The sequence below is a fragment of the Balaenoptera acutorostrata genome, chromosome 12 (assembly GCF_949987535.1).
Source record: "Balaenoptera acutorostrata chromosome 12, mBalAcu1.1, whole genome shotgun sequence".
In the NCBI taxonomy this organism is placed as follows: Eukaryota; Metazoa; Chordata; class Mammalia; order Artiodactyla; family Balaenopteridae; genus Balaenoptera; species Balaenoptera acutorostrata.
Genome location: NC_080075.1, coordinates 14844592 through 14863730, shown reverse-complemented (window position 1 = coordinate 14863730; position 19139 = coordinate 14844592). Strand labels below are relative to the sequence as shown.

Below are 19139 nucleotides of genomic sequence, written 5' to 3'. Positions count from 1 at the left end.
GCTGGGCCCGTGAGCCACAATTGCTGAGCCTGCGCGTCTGGAGCCTGTGCCCCGCGACGGGAGGGGCCGCGATAGAGAAAGGCCCGCGCACCGCGATGAAGAGCGGTCCCCGCACCGCGATGAAGAGTGGCCCCCGCTTGCCGCAACTGGAGAAAGCCCTCGCACGAACCGAAGACCCAACACAGCCAAAAATAAATAAATAAATAAATAAATAAGAAAATCCTTTAAAAAAAAAAAAAAAAAAAAAAGAATCTGCCTGCCAATGCAGGAGATATGGGTTCGAGCCCTGGCCGGAAGATCCCACATGCCGCAGAGTAATTAAGCCCCCGAGCCACAACTACTGAGCCCACGTGCCACAAATACTGAAGCCCAAGCACCTAGAGCCTGTGCTCCATAACAAGAGAAGCCACCGCAATGACAAGCCCACGCACCGCAATGAAGAGTAGCCCCCGCTCGCCACAACTAGAGAAAAGCCCGTGCACAGCAATGAAGACCCAACACAGCCAAAAATAAAAACAAATAAATATATTTATTTAAAAAAAAAAAAGGATTCTAATATGCATAGAAGCAAACAAGCTGCATCATATACTAAACTACTTTCTACCACATGTGCCTCACTACCTACATCTATTATTGAGTAACAGTGTTTTATAACCCTAATGAAAAGAAAGAATTCCGGAAGATGATAGCTAAAAATGTCCACACACAAGTTCAGTCCTAAACTAGCCCTGCTATCAAACTTGGTCTTAGTTAAATAAGCTAGCTTAGTCAACCCTCAAAAATAATGTTTCTTTCTCTTTTTCAAAATTATACGCAGATAAGATCAATGCACATGCAGATGACCACTCCCAAATTTGTAGTCTGGGAGAGGGCCAGCTAGGCTGAAAGCCCAGGTCCTCCAAACCCAATGCCCACCTCAAAAAAGGTTGGGCCTGGCCATGCAGTCCTGGGACTAAAACAAGACAGATGGTGTTAGGTCTGGGAAGTAAAGTGAGGAAGAACCAGAGCTCTGAAGCTCATTTCTGGGAAAGAAAGAAAGAGCAATTCATTTCTGCTGAATACCCACATGTAAGGAATTTAAGGATGATTAAGCCCAGACACGAGGATAAGCTAGATGCCAGCCGTGATGGTAAATTGTATATGTCAACTTGGAGGGTGTTTTTGGATGAAATTAACATTTGAATCAATGAACTATGAATAAAGCAGGTTGCCTTCCATAATGTGGGTGGGCCTCATCCAGTCAATGGAAGACCGGAATAGAACAAAAAGACCAGTCTCCCCAAGCCAAGAGGGAATTCTCCGGCAGACTGCCTTCAGACTGGAACTGCACCATCAGCTATCCTGGGTCTCCAATTTGCCAGCCTTCAGACTGAAAAAGCACCGCAAGCTCCTCTGGGTCTGTGCGTATCAAGCCTGCCAGCCTCCACTGCGGACGCTGGACCTGCCAGCCTCCACAACTGCATGGGCCAATTCCTTATAGTAAATCTTTCTATCTACTTGCACATCCTATCGGTTCTGTTTCTCTGGAGGTTCTAAAACCAATGGAGGTTTAAGTTTAAGGGAGGTCACATCCACTTACAGAAATTAAGAAAAATTCACAGAACACATTTATTCTTTCATTCAAACATGCCACAAATGAGACATGTTTATTTACTGAGCATCTATTAGGAGCTAGGGATGATTGTGAGTACTGATATGGATACAGTCCCTTTGAGGAGCTTCCATTTTAATGTGGAAAATACACAATAAATACACAGTATGTCAGGCGGTGGTAGGAGCTACAAAGTACAACCAAGTAGGGTAAGGGTAAGTTCAGAGTGATGCAAAGGAGAGAGTGGTCAGAGGTCTGTTTTAGATAGGGAAGGCCTCTCTGAAGGGAAGGTGATAGCTGAGAAAATACCTGAAGGGAGTGAGCTAAGCAAAGATGTATGGGAGGACTTCAGAGTAAACAGCAAATGAAAAGGCAGTGAGAAGAAGAGAATGAGGCCGAGTAGAAAAATAAGATATGCAAAGAGCCAGATCATGAAGGGCCCAGTGGGCACGGTAAAGAGTTTAGATTTTACTCTGATGAGACGGGATGTCACGGGAGGGCATGACATGGTCTGTATGCTTTTTTAAAGGCCGTTGTTAACAACCAGGTGAAGAACTGACTCTAGGAGGGCAACAGTAAAAGCCAGAAGACATTTAAGAAGATGGTGTGATGGAGTGGAAAGGATTTTGACAAAATCAAACAAGAATTTAGAAATTTGAGTACAAAGTTCAAAAGCGGAGGCTAGACAATCATCTGCTTAGGGATTAAAATTCTGAGAATTGATGTAATCCCGGTAAGAGAGCATATAAAGAGATGGGACAGTATCACTACATGCCTCTTAGAATGGCCAAAATCCCCAACACTGACCACAACCAAATGCTGGTGAGGATGTGGAGCAACGAGAACTCTCATTCACTGCTGCTGGGAATGCAAAATAGTCCAGCCATTTTGGAAGACAGACTGGCAGTTTCTTACAAAACAAAACATATTCTCACCATATGATCCAGCATACGTGCTCCCTGGTATTTACACAAAGGAGCTGAAAATGTATGTCCACGTAAAAACCTGCACTGAAAAGTTTACTGCATCTTTATTCTTAACTGCCAAACCTTGGAGGCAACCAAGATGTCCTTCCGTAGGTGAATGGATAAATAAACTGTGGTATAGCCAGACAATGGAATATTATTCAGCACTAAAAAGAAATGAAACATCAAGTCATGAAAAGACACGGAGGAACCTTAAATGTACTAAGTGAAAGAAACCAATCTGAAAAGGCTACATTCTGTATGATTCCATCTATATGACATTTGAAAAAAGCAAAACTATGGAGACAGTAAAGAGATTGGTGGTTGCCAGGAGGTGGGGGTAGGCAAGTGATGAACAGGTGGAGCACAGAGGATTTCTAGGACAGTGAAAATACTCTATATGATACCATAATGATGGATACATATCATCATACATGTGTCTTAATCCACAGAATGTACAACATCAAAAGTGAACGCTAGTGTCAACAATGGATGTTGGGTGATTATTATATGTCAATGTAGGTTCATCAATTGTAACAAATGTAACACTCCGGTGGCGGATCTTAATACAGGGGTAGGCTATGCATCCCTCAGGCACAGGGTATATGGGGAATGCCCTCCAGTTTGCTGGAAATGTCTTAAATGAAAAGAGAAAAATGTCTTAAATGAAAAGAGAAAGGGGGAGAGGGGGAAAGTTCATTGGGGTACTAGAGTTCCTAGAGGTACAAGAAGAAGTCGACTCAACAAAGGAAAATAAAAGAGATGAAGGGTAAAATGGGACCCAAGATACTACATGAGAAGAGCAAAAAGAGTTTCACAAAGCAACAGGAGCAAATACTATAGAATGAAGAGGAGATAAGAAGAATAAACCAATGAATTTTTCAAGACAGCAGTTTTAGGAAGGTAAGAAATCTTGGTTGCAGGCTAGAAAAGCCTGCTCATAGTTTAGTATGAAGTTTTAACCAGTTTTCTCCTAATTTCCTAATTGGGATCCCATTAAGTGGAAAATATTTTGATAAAGGCAAGGAAGGAAAAAGTAATTTTGGACTTCAGGGCAGACAGAGACAGATCAGTGACAACCATGATGTAACAAGACTGGGCCTGAAAGGAGGGCTCCAAAAACATACCTCACCAGTTCTGCCCTGAAAGGCAGTTCTGCTTCCTCCAACCTCCTAGCCCCACTTGGGCACTATGATAGGCCAGATTCTAAGACGGCTCCCATGATCTCTGCCCCCTGAGGTTAAGCCCATGATTAGAGTTGCATACCAAAAGGGATTTTGCAGATGTAATTAGGTTTCTAATCAGTTGACTTGAACTAATCAAAAGGGAGTTACCCAGGTGGGCCTGGCCTAATCACATAAGCCGTTTAAATCTGGGTCTGGAGATCAGAAACAGGGAAGTTAAGAGATTTTGAAGTCTGAGAGACAAGCTCCTGGTAGCCTGCAAGAAAGTAAACATTTGTGTTACAAACTGCCTCTGAGGACCTTGCGGGAAGGAACTTCAGGCAGCCCCCAGGAGGGGTGAGGTGAGAGCTAGCAAGAAAACAGGGACTTCAGCCCTACAGCTGCAAGGGACTGAATTCTGCCAACAAACTGAAGGAGCTTAGAAGAGGAGCTCCAAATGAGAACCACAGCAGGGAAAACACTTTGCATCCTTGTGTGACAGCGAGCAGAGAACCCCGACCATTCATGTCCAGAAACAGTAAGATAATAAATGTGTTGTTTTAAGCTACTCAATCTGTGGCACCTGTTATATAGCAATAGAAAACTAACACCACCCTGCACTTTCCTACAGAAGAGGCTGCTTCTCCTACGCTGGAAACGAAAGGGGAGATAAGCAAACTTGAAAAAAAAAAATCTTGACTTTTATTTCTAACTCACTGTGTCCAGGGATTTTGCTCAATTGCTTGAGTCACAGTACCTGTTTTGCAAATACCACATCTTGCCAAAATACCAATTTTCTTTCAATTGTGAGCAATGGGAATAGGTTTCCTTTTTTAATTTCAGAAAATTACTTTGATAATTATGCAGAAATAAAAATAACTGGGTGTCTGGGCTCCTTGAATGTCTGCCAAAGTTGTCCCAGCACCTAGAGACACAGATCCTCAGGCTAATCTCAGAAATGAGCACAAGGTCATGACGCCTAACCTTCCTCGAGTACCAGGTGTTCAAGCTCCATAAATTACAATCTTTCATTTTTGTTCAGAGTAAGAATAGCTCAAGAGGTGTTCTCCGCTACGAAAAGAAAGGCAGCCCCTCCTGATTAATTACAACCTTGACCCCTAAAACGCGGACTCTAGCAGTCCAGGTACCTGCTTATTAAGATGCAACAAGCCAAGGCTATGCATGTCCTGCTGGGAACTGCAGTTTTCCCCCGTCGACCTTCAACCACTGGCTGCGCGAAACCTATCAAGCGCCCAACCGGCGACCCGGGCGCCAGCAGCCTCAATTGGTCCTAGACTGGGGCAGCGCGGGGCTGATTGGATGGCATGTCCCCGAAGCCGTGCCTCCCGTCCTACGCCCGCCTCCCCGCCACCTTCTCTTCTCCACGCCCCATCCCTATTCAGCAATAACCCTCAAGTCATCCCCGTCCACCGAACTCCCGAATTAGCTGCCTCAAGGGCTCACCCGGGACTCTCGCGATAAGGGCGGCCCTGAGACACGCCTCTGTCCCCGGGCCTAGGCAGAGCCAAAGCCTCCCTTATTTTCCGCCGGTTGCCGGGAGTCAGTTTCACCACGCGCTCTTTCCCGGCGCCCGCGTCCTCACCTGGGCGGTGGAGGTCACGCCGGATAACTGACAGGCTCGCAGCATCTCTGCGGGACTGACCGCGCTGCAGGTGTAAGTGGGACCTAGGGCGGCGGCGCAAATAGGGGAGACCTTGCGTCCGTGCGTGCTTGCGTCCGTGCCGCCTCTCCGCGCCGGGCGTACCGGAAGGGCAGCCAACGCCACTGCGCACGCGCAGCCCCCTCTCGCCCTTGTCCAGGCCGCTGGGAGAGGGTGGGCCCTGCTTAGGCGGAAAGGGCGATTTCTCCTTCCGGGTCGCGCTCGGGGTTCTTGGCTGTTACCCCAAGCTCGGGTTGCTCGGTGAATGAGAAGGGTAGCAGTGCGTCTGAAACTCGGGCTCTGGTCCGCGCGGAAACCGGGCAGGTGTGACTCCGGAGAATTAACGCAAGAAAGCATCTCAGTGGTTCTCGAAGTGTGGTATGGGACCCGTGGTGAGCCTGAGACGCTTTCAGAGGGTCCATAAAATCAAAACAATCTTCATATAGGACTTCCCTGGTGGTCCAGTGGTTAAGAATCCTCCTTCCAATGCAAGGGACGCGAATTTGATCCCTGGTTGGGGAACTAAGATCCCACATGCCACGGGGCAACAGAACGCATGTGCGCTCTAGAGCCCGCACGCCACAACTAGAGAGCCCAAGGGCCGCAGCTAAAAGATCCTGCTTGCCGCAAAGAACATCCCGCGTGCTGCAACTAAGACCCAACACAGCCAAATAAATAAATATATTTTTAAAAAATCAAAACAACCTTTGTAATATTAAGATATTATTTGCTGTTTTTACTAATTATACATAATTGTAGAGTTTTCCCAGAGACTACAAGTGATACCACAACAAATTGAATGCATAAGCAAATTTCAGAATCCAGCTTTCTATTAAGCCAGACCTTACAGAGATTTGCAAAAAGGTTAAACAATGCCACTCGTCTCGCTAATTTTTTAAAAATTTTGAAATAGTTATTTTTCATAAAAATATCTGTGTTAATATGTAATAGGTCTTTTGGGGTTTTTTGCTGCACGACGCCAGCATGCGGGATCTTAGTTCCCCTATCAGGGATCAAACCTGTGCCCTGCAGTGGAAGCACAGGTTCTTAACCCCTGGACTGCCAGAGAAGTCCTTACAATTGTTGTTTTAAAATGAATTAATAAGTGCAGTGGCAGAATACTTATCGCCCAATAGGTCCACATTCTCCTAATCCCTGGAACCTGTGAATATGTTACCTTACATGACAAAAAAGAACTTTGCAGGTGTGATTAAGAATCTTGAGATGGAGAGACTATTCTGAATTATCTGTGTGGACTCAACGTAATTACAAGGGTCCTTAGGAGTGACGGGGGAAGCAGGAGGGTCAGAATCAGAAAAGGAGGTGTGACAATGGAAGCAGAAGTCAGAGTGATGTGATTCTTGGCTTTGAAGATGGAAGGAGGCAAGAAGCCTCTAAAAGTTGGAAAACACAATGAAACAAGCTCTTCTCTAGAGCCTCCAGAAGGAACACAGCCCTGGATACCTTGATTTTAGCCTTGTGAAACCCATTTTGGACTTCTGACCTACAGAACTGTACGATAATAAACTTGTGTTGTTTTAAGCCACCTAATTTGAGTTAATTTGTTATAGCAGCTATAGGAAACTAGTACAATGTGTATTTAAAGTTTTTCTCAATTTTACTTTCCAATATAATACGTTCTAATAGATATAATCCATATAATTACAAGGTCTTTGGGATCCACAATTTTTAAGCATGTAAAGAGGTTCCAAGACCAAAAAGTTTGAAAACCACTGCTCTAAATAAATCCTGTGTCTCTGTCTTGGCTTCCTCTCTTCTCACCTTAGCTCTTGATGCTCTTACTGCCAACAGTGACCTTGCCCTTGTTAAAAAATCCTCCCCATTCTTTAAGATCCATGTTATACTCTATCTCCTTGTCCCTGATCACCCCAACCAGAAGCCTTCCCTCCTTAACTTTGAACTGCCCCATCAGTCATTTATCTGCCTATTATGGTCTGTAGTTGTCTCCTTATTAAATGTGAACTCCTTGAGACTCAGTGTTTGACCCTTACCCATTTCAACCAGTAAATAGTGCCATATATTGTATATGCGTCAAGTATCTTAGACTACAAGGATGGGAGAGAGGTTTGCTGTTTATTTTGTTTGAATGAACATTGTTTAAAAATGTATGATCACTAATTTTCAGGAATAAGATAAGGTATGTAGATTGTTCAGGAAGAGTTGAGGTGCTGTTCTACCAAATAACAGTGTTATTGATTAGAGAGAGAGAAAAAAAAAAGTGTGTGTGTGTGTCTGATGTCCTCGGGATACTTACATTCATTTGATTAGAGTTGGCATTCAATTAAAAAAAAATTCTAATAATGTTGCTATTTCCTGTTAATTTAGCCTAACATATCCCAGCTTTGGAAGGATACATTTTATTCTTTCAAACTAATTTAATGAAATGAGCAAAAAGAAATTGTTTCAAATATGCTGGTACTTAAATACATCTTTCAATCAAATGCTCAGTAAGAATTTACCGAGAGCCTACTATATGCCAGGCACTATTCTGTAGCCACTTGTTTTACAGCGGTGAAGGACAGCCTGGCATAAAGAAGATATTCAATAAAGATAGACTTGACCGTTCCTTTATTCATGTTTTTAACTCCCTTCCCCGACTCCGCCCAGGTTACTTTTCCTTAGCGCCCTCGTGCTCTGAAGCTTTTAGATCCAATTCGGCTGCCGTAAAGCAAGGCGGCAAGATGGCGGCCTCCGCTTTTGCGTGTACTGTGAGAGCAGCCTCAGGTCAGTGGGCAGCAAGGAGCTCGATTCATGCCTTCACAGAAGGAGGGACTGGTGCGGGATGGAGTGAGCGTTTAGCGTGGAGGTTAACAGGGAAAAAAAAAAAAAAAAGAGAAAGGAGGGGGGGGTCGTTATATGAGGCCAGAGGTTTGTTCCGAATTTTCTCCGGGGCGGCCTGTGTTCGGCCGCCAGCACCGGAGATCCCCGAGATTCTTGGACCCTCGCGAACCGGGGTGTCCCGCAGTTTTGGCTTCCTTACCGGCTCCTAGCCCTTCCGCCTTCCCTAGAAAACAAACCAGAAGGACGGGGGTGGGGGGCGAGGAAGACAGAAAAGTCCCACCGAGGCTAGGAGCCGCCACTCACGAGCTTTGACCTTGAAAAGTTATTTAATATCTCTGAACTTAAGATTCTACGGCTCTAAAATAGGGATAACACCATCCACCTGAGGACTAAATGAGCTCGAGCACGTAAAGCGCGTCGTGTAGTACCCGACACGTGGTAAGCGTGGCTGTATGAAATGCACACAACGTGAAGGGAGTGCGGCTGCTTGCTTCACTCAGTGGCGGCCCTGGGGCAGCCTTAAGGACTTCTTGACAGAGAGATGACAGAAGTGAAGGGCTACCTTCACTGTAGGGACTTTTGCAAAAGTTAAAGATCATTCAAATAAGATACGATGATCGGTAAATTACGTTCACACAAAATAGGATAAAATTCTGTGGAACAGGACTAGAAAGAAAAAAGGGTAAAGTTTCCAACTGTTACAGAAGAGCTGGTTTTTGTGGGATATTTTTCAATTGTGAAATATAACATATAAAGAAAAATGTATATAGCATACACGACTACCTTAACAAATAACTCCCTGGCACACATGCGGTATAACTAACACCCAGGCCAGGACATAGGACACTACCAGGAGCCTTCACCTCTGTGTGCCTCTTCAACCAAAATTGCCCCTTTCCACCAAACATAAACACTATTCTCACTTTTATTATTACCTTGTCTTTTTTTCTGTAATAGTTTTAAGATCTATATGTGCATCTCTAAGTAATATATTGTTTAGTTTTGCCTGTTTTTTTACATTCCAGGAACGGAATCACATAGTATGTACCCTTGTGTCTTCTTTTGCTTTGTGAAATTCATTCATTTTACACGTAGCTGTCATGCTTTCTCATTGCTATAGAATAGTCTCTTATGGGGCTACCCTACAAATCTCCATTTTACTATTGATGGGCATTTGGGTGTTCCCACTTTGGGGCGGTTAGGTACAAAGCTGATTGGCCTTGTGTCATGGTGCATGAGTGCAAGAGTTTCTCTAAGGTGTGTGTGCGTTTATACATATAAAACTAGCTGTGGAATTGCTGAATCAGAGAGTATGTATATATTCTGCATTGCCTGATGCTGCCAAAGCGATGCGCTTATTTAAAGTCACCCAGCACTGTGTGCCCCATATCCTCATCAACAGTTGGTATTGTTAGACCTGTACATTTTTTCAATATGGTGAGTATTTAGTGGTGTCTTCGTTGCGGTTTGAATAGCATTTCCCTGATTAGTAATGAGCCTGAATACCTTTCCACATGTATATTAACCATTTGAATTTCTTTTGTGAAATACTCAAATATTTTGCCCATTTTTCTATTGAATTATCTTACTGATTTATAGTAGTTCTTTATGTATTTTGGATGTGTGTCTGTTCTCATTTAAATGTGTTTCCAATATATTCTCCCACTCTGGCTTGACTTTTTAGTTTGTTTAAAGTATCTTTTGTTGAAAAGTTCTTATTTTCATCAATTTGGATTTATTGTCCTTGTTTTTTAACAATTGATGATGTAGGCGGGTATTAACTCACTATGGTATTTAGATTCCATTGAAAACATTTAAAAGAGTGACGCGACAGCTTATTTTTAAATGTCAGTTTTAGAAATATACTGGAAATTATATCCTTTTTAAACTATTTAAAATTTTAGATATTACTTGAAATTTTGTGAAAGGGTACATAATTTTTCAAAATTCATTTAGAGGGTATGGGATCAAAAAAAAACGGGGGCTTCCCTGGTGGCACAGTGGTTGAGAGTCTGCCTGCCGATGCAGGGGACACGGGTTCGAGCCCTGGTCTGGGAGGATCCCACATGCCGCTGAGCAACTGGGCCCGTGAGCCACAACTACTGAGCCTGCGCGCCTGGAGCCTGTGCTCCACAGCGAGAGGCCGCGACAGTGAGATGCCCACGCACCGTGATGAAGAGTGGCCCCCGCTCGCCGCAACTAGAGAAAGCCCTCGCACAGAAACGAAGACCCAACACAGCCAAAAATAAATAAATTAATTAAAAAAAAAAAACAAAAAAACTTGAAGACCACTAGTTTAGACACTGTCACACTCACCTCCCCCTACCCCCATGTTCCTTTGATTCCTGCCACAGGGGGGCTATTTGTAATTCCCCAAACAGAGCACCCCAAACATACTACGTATTCCATTTTTGGCCTCCTGTTTCCACTACCTCCTCTTACTCCTTCGAAACTGGTTTTGTGTCACCTCCTTCATGAAAACATCAGTGTTCTCCATACAAGAGGGTGTTTAAGAGAAAGCCTGTCTGTACTGAAATTCCCAAAGAGGGCAGAAGACTGAAGGAGCAGTTAATTACTGCCCTTGATTTGTGAGCTGCCCTTTGGTTAACACAGTCTAAGTTGGACTTTGGTTTTTACAAGCTAAATCAAAGTGTTGGTCCAGGAGAGGGTATGGTGGATAAAGCCCCCCAAGTCATTTTCCCAGAAACTGCTTTCAAGCCACAGTCACCCTTCCTGTTGTTCCAGGAACCATTTTTTTCTAACCTCAGTTTGTTTATCCCTGGTTTCATTTTGTTAATTTTGGTCTGTTTTTCCTTTTACTGAGATCACTTTGAGTCTAGATAGCCTATCTTTTCACAAGTATGTTAATAAGCCATGGTTCCCAGCTTGTTTTTTATGCAGATTTGCTAAACATGCCTTGTACAGCTTCAGGACCTTCATATAAATTGGGGAAAAATAAGAGTCAATTAGGGAGCCAGGAAGACACTTCCACCAGGAGAGCAGCAATCAACTAATTTGAGTACAGTTTCCAATCAGCTTGGAATTTACCTAATTTATTGTCCTGCCCACATTTCTATATTTATTTAGAATATAAGAAACCTTTTCACATGCCTTCCTAAAGTCAGGATACACTGTCTAGATATTCTCATGATTTCTCAGGCTGGTGACTACATCAAAAAGTGAAATGAAGTTCTTTTCAAGGAACAGTTCACTCCCGGTTGATGAAAAAAAATTTTTTTTTCTGTGCATTTCTATTTATCCATCCTAACATTTTTTTTTTCTACAGATAAGTTTACCCAGTTATTTCTGGACTGCATCTGCTCACCTCCTTCAGGGGCAGTTTCCAAGAACTTCTGAGAGTTTTGTTGTGTTTTATAATTGAGATATATCAAGCTCCGATGATCTGTGAAAATTGGGACATTTTGTTGTCTACAATCCACCTATTCACTTAATCTTTCAAAGATATTAATTATTTATACTTGGAGATTAGAAGGGATTGAACCTGGGCCACAGCAGTGGAAGCCCAGAATCCTAACCACTAGGTCACCAGGTGACTGGAAATTGTTATCTTTAATGGAGAAGAGAAAAGCAAAATAAGGGTTTTAAGTATTCCATCTTCCTTCTGCCACCTGTTAACATTATACCATCTTTTTTAAGCATTCCTCAGCTCTTCTATTGTCTGCTTTTAGCATTTATTAAATGTTTTCTCTATGCCAGGCACTCTTCCCAGTACTTTACATATTTTATCTTATTTAATTCTCATTACCTGCCCATGGTTAACCTCATTTATTTTTTTCAATAAATTTATTTATTTATTTATTTATTTATTTTTGGCTGCGTTGGGTCTTTGTTGCTGCATGCAGGCTTTCTTTAGTTGCAGTGAGCGGAAGCTGCTCTTTGTTGCGGTGCGTGGGCTCTAGGCGTGCAGGCTTCCATAGTTGTGGTGCGTGGGCTCAGTAGTTGTGGTGCACAGGCTTAGTTGCTCCACGGCATGTGGGATCTTCCCAGACAAGGGCTCGAACTTATGTTCCCTGCCTTGGCAGGCAGATTCTTAACCACTGTGCCACCAGGAAAGCCCATGATTAACCTCATTTAAATTTGAGGAAACTGAGGCACAGAGAGGTTAACTAACTGGCCCATTGTCATACAGCTGGTAAGTAGTAGAGCTAGAATATGAACCCAGTCTGGCTCAAACACTGGCATTTCACTTCTCCACACTGCCCCTCATTTGTCATGTGAAATCAGTGCAGTGGACAATAAGAAAGTGATTCCAAGCCCTCACTTAGTATCAGACTCACCTGTGAAGATTTTTTTAAATAAATTTATTTATTATTTATGTATTTATTTATTTATTTATGGCTGTGTTGCTGCGTGTGGGCTTTCTCTAGTTGCGGCGAGCGGGAGCTACTCTTCGTTGCTGTGCGCGGGCTTCTGATTGTGGTGCCTTCTCTTGTTGCGGAGCACAGGCTCTAGGTGCGCGGGCTCAGTAGTTGTGGCTCGCGGGCTTAGCTGCTACGCAGCATGTGGGATCTTCCCGGACCAGGGCTCGAACCCGTGTCCCCTGTGTTGGCAGGCAAATTCTCAACCACTGCGCCACCAGGGAAGTCCTCTGGAGCTTTTTTTTAACCAACTATTGAGGTATAATTTACATACCATGAAATTACCTGTTTTGTGCATACAGTTTTTTTTAATTTATTTTATTTTTGGCTGCGTTTGGTCTTCGTCGCTGTGTGTGGGCTTTCTTAGTTGCGGCGAGCAGGGGCTACTCTTCGTTGCAGTGCCTGGGCTTCTCATTGCAGTGGCTTCTCTTGTTGTGGAGCACTGGCTCTAGGCACGCGGGCTCAGTAGATGTGGCTCACGGGCTCTAGAGTGCAGGCTCAGTAGTTGTGGCGCACAGGCTTAGTTGCTCCATGGCATGTGGGATCTTCTCAGACCAGGGCTCGAACCCGTGTCCCCTGCATTGGCAGGCGGATTCCCAACTACTGCGCCACCAGGGAGGCCCTGTGTGTACAGTTTGATGTAGTGAGTTGTGCAGCTATCACCGCAATCCTCTTTTCAGACATTTCCATCATCCTGTGGAGTTTTATTGACATGTACATTCTTTTTTTATTATTATTTTAAAAATTTTTATTGGAGTATAGTTGATTTACAATGTTGTGTTATTTTCTGCTGTACAGCAAAGTGACTCAGTTATACCTATACATATGTACACTCTGTTTTAGATTCTTTTCCCATATAGGTTTTTACAGAATATTGAGGAGAGTTCCCTGTGCTATGCAGTAGGCCCTTGTTGATTATTTATATATAGTAGTGTGTATATGTCAATCCCAATCTCCCAGTTTATCCCTCTCCCCCTTCCCCCCGATAACCATAGATTGTTTTCTATATCTGTGACTCTGTTTCTGTTAACATGCACATTCTTGAGTCCCACACTAGCCTCACTCAGAATCTACAAGTGGAGTCAGAGCTCTGTGAGTGATTCTGCTTTGCAGCCGTGGACTCTTGAGTCCGGTGATGGTGTGAAGGATTGATAAAGAGGACTGCGTTCAGTCCACACATCTAGGCCTTCCATGATCTGCCTTCTGAGCTGCCCACCTTGTTACCCACTACTCCCCAGGCATCTCCGATAGTCAGGCAAACAGTGCTCAGTCTCTGTGGCAGGTCCAGTCCCCGCTCCCGACATGGATTTGTTTCGGCTTCCTTGCCTTTGCGTATGTTGTTCATCCTGCCTGGACTCTGTGTCTCCTCTTCTCATGGCCTGTTCATTTTCTAGAGGGAAGCTCAAGTACCTCTTCTGTTTTCTTTATGAATCCTCCTCCTGCCACCTGCCGTCTCTCTGCGGAGCCGAGGAGCTTTTGTGTTTCTGCCATGCTGTTCCCTACATGCGGGAGTTCTGTGTATTCACAGTGTAAGATCTGGTGGTGGGAATTAATGTCACACGTCTTTTGTCCCCTACTGTTGAGTGTAGAACTAGGACACATCAGACTGGACTGTGATGATGGTTGCCCAACTCTCTAAATTTCCTAAAAAGCATTGAATTGTACATAAATGGGTAATTTTGTGGTGCGTAAGCTATACCTCAGCAAGGATAAAAAGCTCCACGTGTGAGTCTGATGCTCAGGACCCATTAATTATGTATAATACTTGGTTGCTTTGGTACATTGCTTCGTTTTAAATATCTGAATGCATAATTTTGTTTTTGTTTTGGCCACGCCCCGCAGCTTGCGGGATCGTAATTTCCCAACCAGGGATCAAACCCAGGCCCCGGCTGTGAAAGCGCTGAGTTCTAACCACTGGACTGCCAGGGAATTCCCTGGATGTGTATTTTGGAGTGTCATATTAAGTATATATGCTTCTCTCTCTCTCCAGGAATCTTACGGCCCCTGAATATTTTGGCATCTTCAGCCTATCGAAACTGCTCCAAGAATGCCTGTCTTAGTTCTGCACTGTCTTCCCAACATTTCAGTCATATTCAGACACTGGTTGTGTCCTCTGCTCCCAGACTGATCACATCTGTCAGAAACCTGACATGTGGGCAGACTGCCACAGTCCTCAATAGGTTGAGTATATTTCAGTAAACATGATGCTTGGGCAAAAATTCTAAAATCTTCATGCCTACAACATCTTAGAAGTAGATGATATTCTTTGCCGGTTTATTATATAGACTTTGCCTGAAGGATGGGAGAATATACATGCCAGCATCAGGGATGACTACACAGGGCCCACTTCTGATGTTCTAAGATGTGGTTTGCTGGGTGGAAGCTGTCAGCCAAAGTGGGGGGGTGAACAAGATGCTCAACTTGCAAGGCTCGGCTGCGTGTCGTGCTCATTCAGTCAGCAGGTATTTAGTTAAGCGCTCCTGGGTGCCCAGCACCATACTTGGCAAAAACGATACGAAGATAAAAATAAGTTAAAGTCCTCAAGGAGTTTATAATCTAGTGGCAGATGGATAAGGAATCAGGTGATTAAAATATAGCAGGATGAATTCTCTCCTAGGGATTGAGGGGCTAGATTATGGAGGACTTGCAAATTGATGATAGTTGCCATTCTTATGTGTAGTGTCACGGATCATTTGGAGTAACAATGTTTATTGAAAGTGAGCTCTATTCCAGTGGAGCTGCTGCTTTCATTTCTAAGTATAGAAGTGGATTTTATCCTTTAATGTCTTATTGCTGAGTTAAAAATTTTTTAATATATTTTAGAGTGGTCCCCTTGCTCCCAAACGTCCTGAAGCCACCAGTCAGAACTGTAACATACTACAGTTCAAGAAAAGGCAAGAGAAAGACTGTGAAAGCTGCCGTCTATAGGTTTCTTCGACTTCATTCTGGCCTGTGGCTAAGGAGGAAGGTGAGTCTTCACACGGTTACTTGCTTAGAAAAGGAGTGTGAGGTTAGATTAAACTGAAGCAGAAGTCAGCCTGTTCCTTGACACATCTTCCCCCCATCCTACCAGCAGCTTATACAGTGCTGTGCTTAAGTCCCGGCTTCGCAGGCATCTCTTCATGTAAGTGAATACATGTGAAGAAAACATTTTTAACTATTCATACAACAAAATATTATTCACAATGGCGAAAGTCTTCACTGCAGGACAGGTTCATCTCAGGTCTCTTACATGTCTGTCTTGTCTGATGATTACCGGAATCCCTTTGAAGCCCCTGATATGTAAATAACCTGTGGGGAGGCTCTGTTTAAGCCCAAAGCATTAAAACAGCGGAGCGGACTTCAGCGAGGACTTAGTCCCGTGGTGCAGATTTGGGACCGAATAGCTTCCAGCCTACCTTGGATTGGGTTCTCCAGGTGGCTTAATCTTTATGGCGGAACATTAACCCCTCATATACTTGTTTTAAATTTGACTTTGTAAGTTTTTCTCTGTTGGTGTGTATGATTGGTGATCATATCAGACAGAACTCCAATACTTATTCTGGCCAGGGACCATGGCCTCTAGAGGGGGACTCTGACAGAGTATTCCTACTCTGTCTTCTCCCACAGCAGCAGGTCTGTTCCATTCATGTCCTTATTATTCATGGAAACAGTGTAGGTGATAATTAGAAAGCAGCTGAAGACCAGAGTTTTGCAAAACACCTTTGAGTTTTGATAACTTCAAATCCTAATTCCCTTTTACTACTTGGGAGTTAACAAACAAATAATTCTTTAAAGATCAAAATTTGTTCCCTGTGAAAATAAGATAATTGGTAGCATTTTCACACTATTTGAAAGGTACTCTGTTATAAACCATCCTAAATTTGTAGACAAATAAGTTAATTGGAACTCTCAGCTCACTTCTCCATTGGAACAATACTGTGGTAGTTAGTTTCCTACACTAGTCAGTAGAAGCTCATATAATCCATAAGTAGCTGAACTAAGTAATTCAGCAGACAGTTATGAATTTTGGACCATTGGAAACATTTCCTCCCCTTTGTTATACTAATTATTTCCAGGTCCTCATCTGGCCCTAGATAAAATTACATGGGTGGTTTCCTTGCCTTCCTTTCCACATCCCTTTTACTGGGCCCTGAAACCCTCACACTGTTATAAATGACCTGATCGAATTCTCCAATCATAATACCTAGTTCCTGCTCAAGGCCCCCAAAAGTATTCCATATGCAGAATGGCCTGCTTCATCAAAATCTAATTTTAAGAAGAAAACAAAAAGCTGGGTGGGTTAATTTACACTAACGTATAAAAAGAGAAAGCATTTTCTGCAGCACAGTTTCATCCAGGTGTCCCTAATTTTTATTGCTTATTCCCTCCTTCCATTTCTGAACCTGTAGATTGTCTAAAAAGTCTCGAGCATTTTAACAGTGGTTACATTCCACAGAATAATCTTCAAAGGAGATTATTCTGCTGTTGATGGGCAGGACAGCAAACTAGCTGTTTGTATGTCAGAGATCCACAGGGACCCAGATTGGCTTGCAAACTAGAAAATTGTTACACAAATACGGGGATTTTTCTTTTTATCTTTCAACTTAGAATTGTAAGTAATGAGAAGTAACCATCTAATCTCTGGCATTTTAAAGCCAGAACTCTGAAATGACCCTTCCTTATTTCTAAGCATCACTGTACTGTAGAAGTTGCTGGTCACAGTGATGACACCAAGGCATGTCAGGAACCCCAAGGCACCTTCTCAGCAAAGAGCTGTGGTTTTGTTCAGTTAGTGTGCTGCCCTAAAGAGCCCTTGGTTTGAAAGGACCCAAATGCTCTTACCAGTAGCTGCGTTTCTAGTCTCACCTCTCCTATAAATTACTGTAGCCAAGCATTAACCTGAGGGGCAACTAAGGTCTCTTTTAGCCAAGCACTAACCTGGGCGGCAACTAAGGTTTCTTCTAGTTTAAATAAGCTATGATTGGGAATTCCCTGGTGGTCCAGTGGTTAGGACTCCACGCTTTCACTGCCGAGGACCTGGGTTCAATCCCTGGTTGGGGAACTAAGATCCCACAGGCTGTGCAGAACGGCCAAAAGAAAAAAAATAAACAGGCTATGATTATAGTTTTATATTCGATCTAATTATCTATTTCTCCAAAAATTCTTCAAAATTAATAATGCATGGATTATTCCTTCACCACTCCCAATAATAGTTTTCCTGCAGTCATTATTCCTTAGAAAAGTACTTACTGTAGAAACTGGTCCCCCCAGTGTGTGAAAAGAATAAATGACACAGTATACTTGAGAACTCTGCCTCTCAGCCTTTGTAATACTTAGGCCCCCTTAAATGAACGTAAGTGTCACCAACTAGCCAGTACTCCCTTCATCATCCTCCACTTTAGGAAGATAGCAGTGTAGTGGTTAAGAACTCTTATTAGTTCTCCGACCTCAGTCTGCTGCTTAACTGCTCTAATTGTTTCTCTTTTGTCTGTAAAATGAGAATAATAGTATGCTATTGTTGAAGATTGTTGAAGAGATAATAAGGTAATGCATATAAAGTTAGCTGTTATAATTACATATCATTACCCTGTACTTCACCAGCCACAACGATTTATTTAGCTTTATTTGCTGTGGCTTTAATTTAAATAATCTTTTTAAAACTCCTAAATTATTAGTATTCCTTTTTCAAACTACACACGATTTCTCTGTCTAACCCCATACTGAGAATCACATTTTTCTGAAAAACATACCAGCCCCTATGAAAGTTTAGTCTTTGTTTCCAGCGGACCTATGAACCATGAGTGGTTAACATATCTGTTGTTTCCTATATAATGTTTTAAACTGTATTTGTAATATTATCTTACAGGCTGGTTATAAGAAAAAATTATGGAAGAAGACGGTTGCAAGAAAAAGACGCTTGAGGGAATTTGTCTTCTGCAATAAAACCCAAAGTAAGCTCTTAGATAAAATGACAACGTCATTCTGGAAGAGGCGAAACTGGTATGCTGATGATCTTTATCAGAAGTATCATGACCGAACAAACCTGAAAGTATAGATCAGAAGCTTTACGATTTCCCAGTTATTGAATGTGTATCTTTGTGTATATGATGTCTTTGTGAAGATGAAATAGTATCTGTGCTGACAAATACATTTTTTTTTAAGTATTTTCTCTTTCCTCATAAGCCCAACATTACAAAGACATGATGTAAATTGTACCAACTGATATGGAAACATGCAGTACCAACATTAAACTTAACCAATGTTTTAAAACTTAATGGATTAAACATTCCCAGATTTGTTCAGAGAAATCGAAATTTTAAATTTTGATTATTTTTAACAAATGGTAATGGCTTAAATAGTTGTTCCAATTAGGCTTATTTAGTTGCAAGGAATCTCCAGCTAGGACAAATGTAAAAAGACTGTAAAGCTAACAATTTAGCTCAAGCAGTGTGACATTATCTTAAGGATATGTGCCTGGGAACGCAGGAGCACCTCACAGCCCCATCTCCCACCCAGAACTAACCCCCAGGCCTCAGGAAGAGCAGAAATTACACGGTGATACTGGATCTGAGGCACCTCCAGGGGCCTCAGCAGCAG

The 19139-nt window shown here is 42.8% G+C and overlaps 2 protein-coding genes across 10 annotated transcripts in view; one reads left to right on the top strand and one right to left on the bottom strand.

Moving 5' to 3' along the window:
- The window catches only part of IMMT (inner membrane mitochondrial protein), a 50762-nt gene extending 45245 nt beyond the window's left edge, over positions 1-5517 (bottom strand). For 6 of the 8 annotated variants that reach the window (XM_057558757.1, XM_057558759.1, XM_007175330.2 and 3 more), the window contains exon 1: positions 5323-5494. In XM_057558757.1, coding sequence (XP_057414740.1) covers positions 5323-5367 — 45 coding nt within the window. In that variant the 5' untranslated portion in view covers positions 5368-5494. Of the gene's footprint in view, positions 1-4867; positions 4981-5322 lie in introns of those variants that run through there. The other 2 variants (XM_057558761.1, XM_057558758.1) reach the window with 2 other exon arrangements.
- Positions 5518-8036: 2519 nt separating this feature from the next.
- MRPL35 (mitochondrial ribosomal protein L35) lies at positions 8037-18817 on the top strand. 2 transcript variants are annotated; one of them, XM_007175328.2, is made up of 5 exons: positions 8061-8124; positions 9207-9221; positions 14551-14740; positions 15384-15528; positions 18409-18817. In XM_007175328.2, exons 1-5 carry the CDS (start codon positions 8082-8084, stop codon positions 18595-18597), a joined length of 582 nt encoding a protein of 193 aa, XP_007175390.2. In that variant the 5' UTR covers positions 8061-8081; the 3' UTR covers positions 18598-18817. The 2 variants fall into 2 exon arrangements, with proteins under 2 accessions (XP_007175391.2, XP_007175390.2); XM_007175329.2 differs by lacking the exon at positions 9207-9221 and having other exon boundaries at positions 8037-8124.
- Positions 18818-19139: the final 322 nt, after the last annotated feature.

What these genes read in the sequence shown, in the direction of transcription:
- MRPL35 (XM_007175328.2), top strand. Translation starts at nt 8,082, where the DNA reads ATGGCGGCCTCCGCTTTTGCGTGTACTGTGAGAGCAGCCTCAG. An exon ending in ACTGCCACAGTCCTCAATAG is followed by an intron (nt 14,741 to 15,383) that starts GTTGAGTATATT and finishes AATATATTTTAG; the next exon opens with AGTGGTCCCCTTGCTCCCAA. An exon ending in GCCTGTGGCTAAGGAGGAAG is followed by an intron (nt 15,529 to 18,408) that starts GTGAGTCTTCAC and finishes ATTATCTTACAG; the next exon opens with GCTGGTTATAAGAAAAAATT.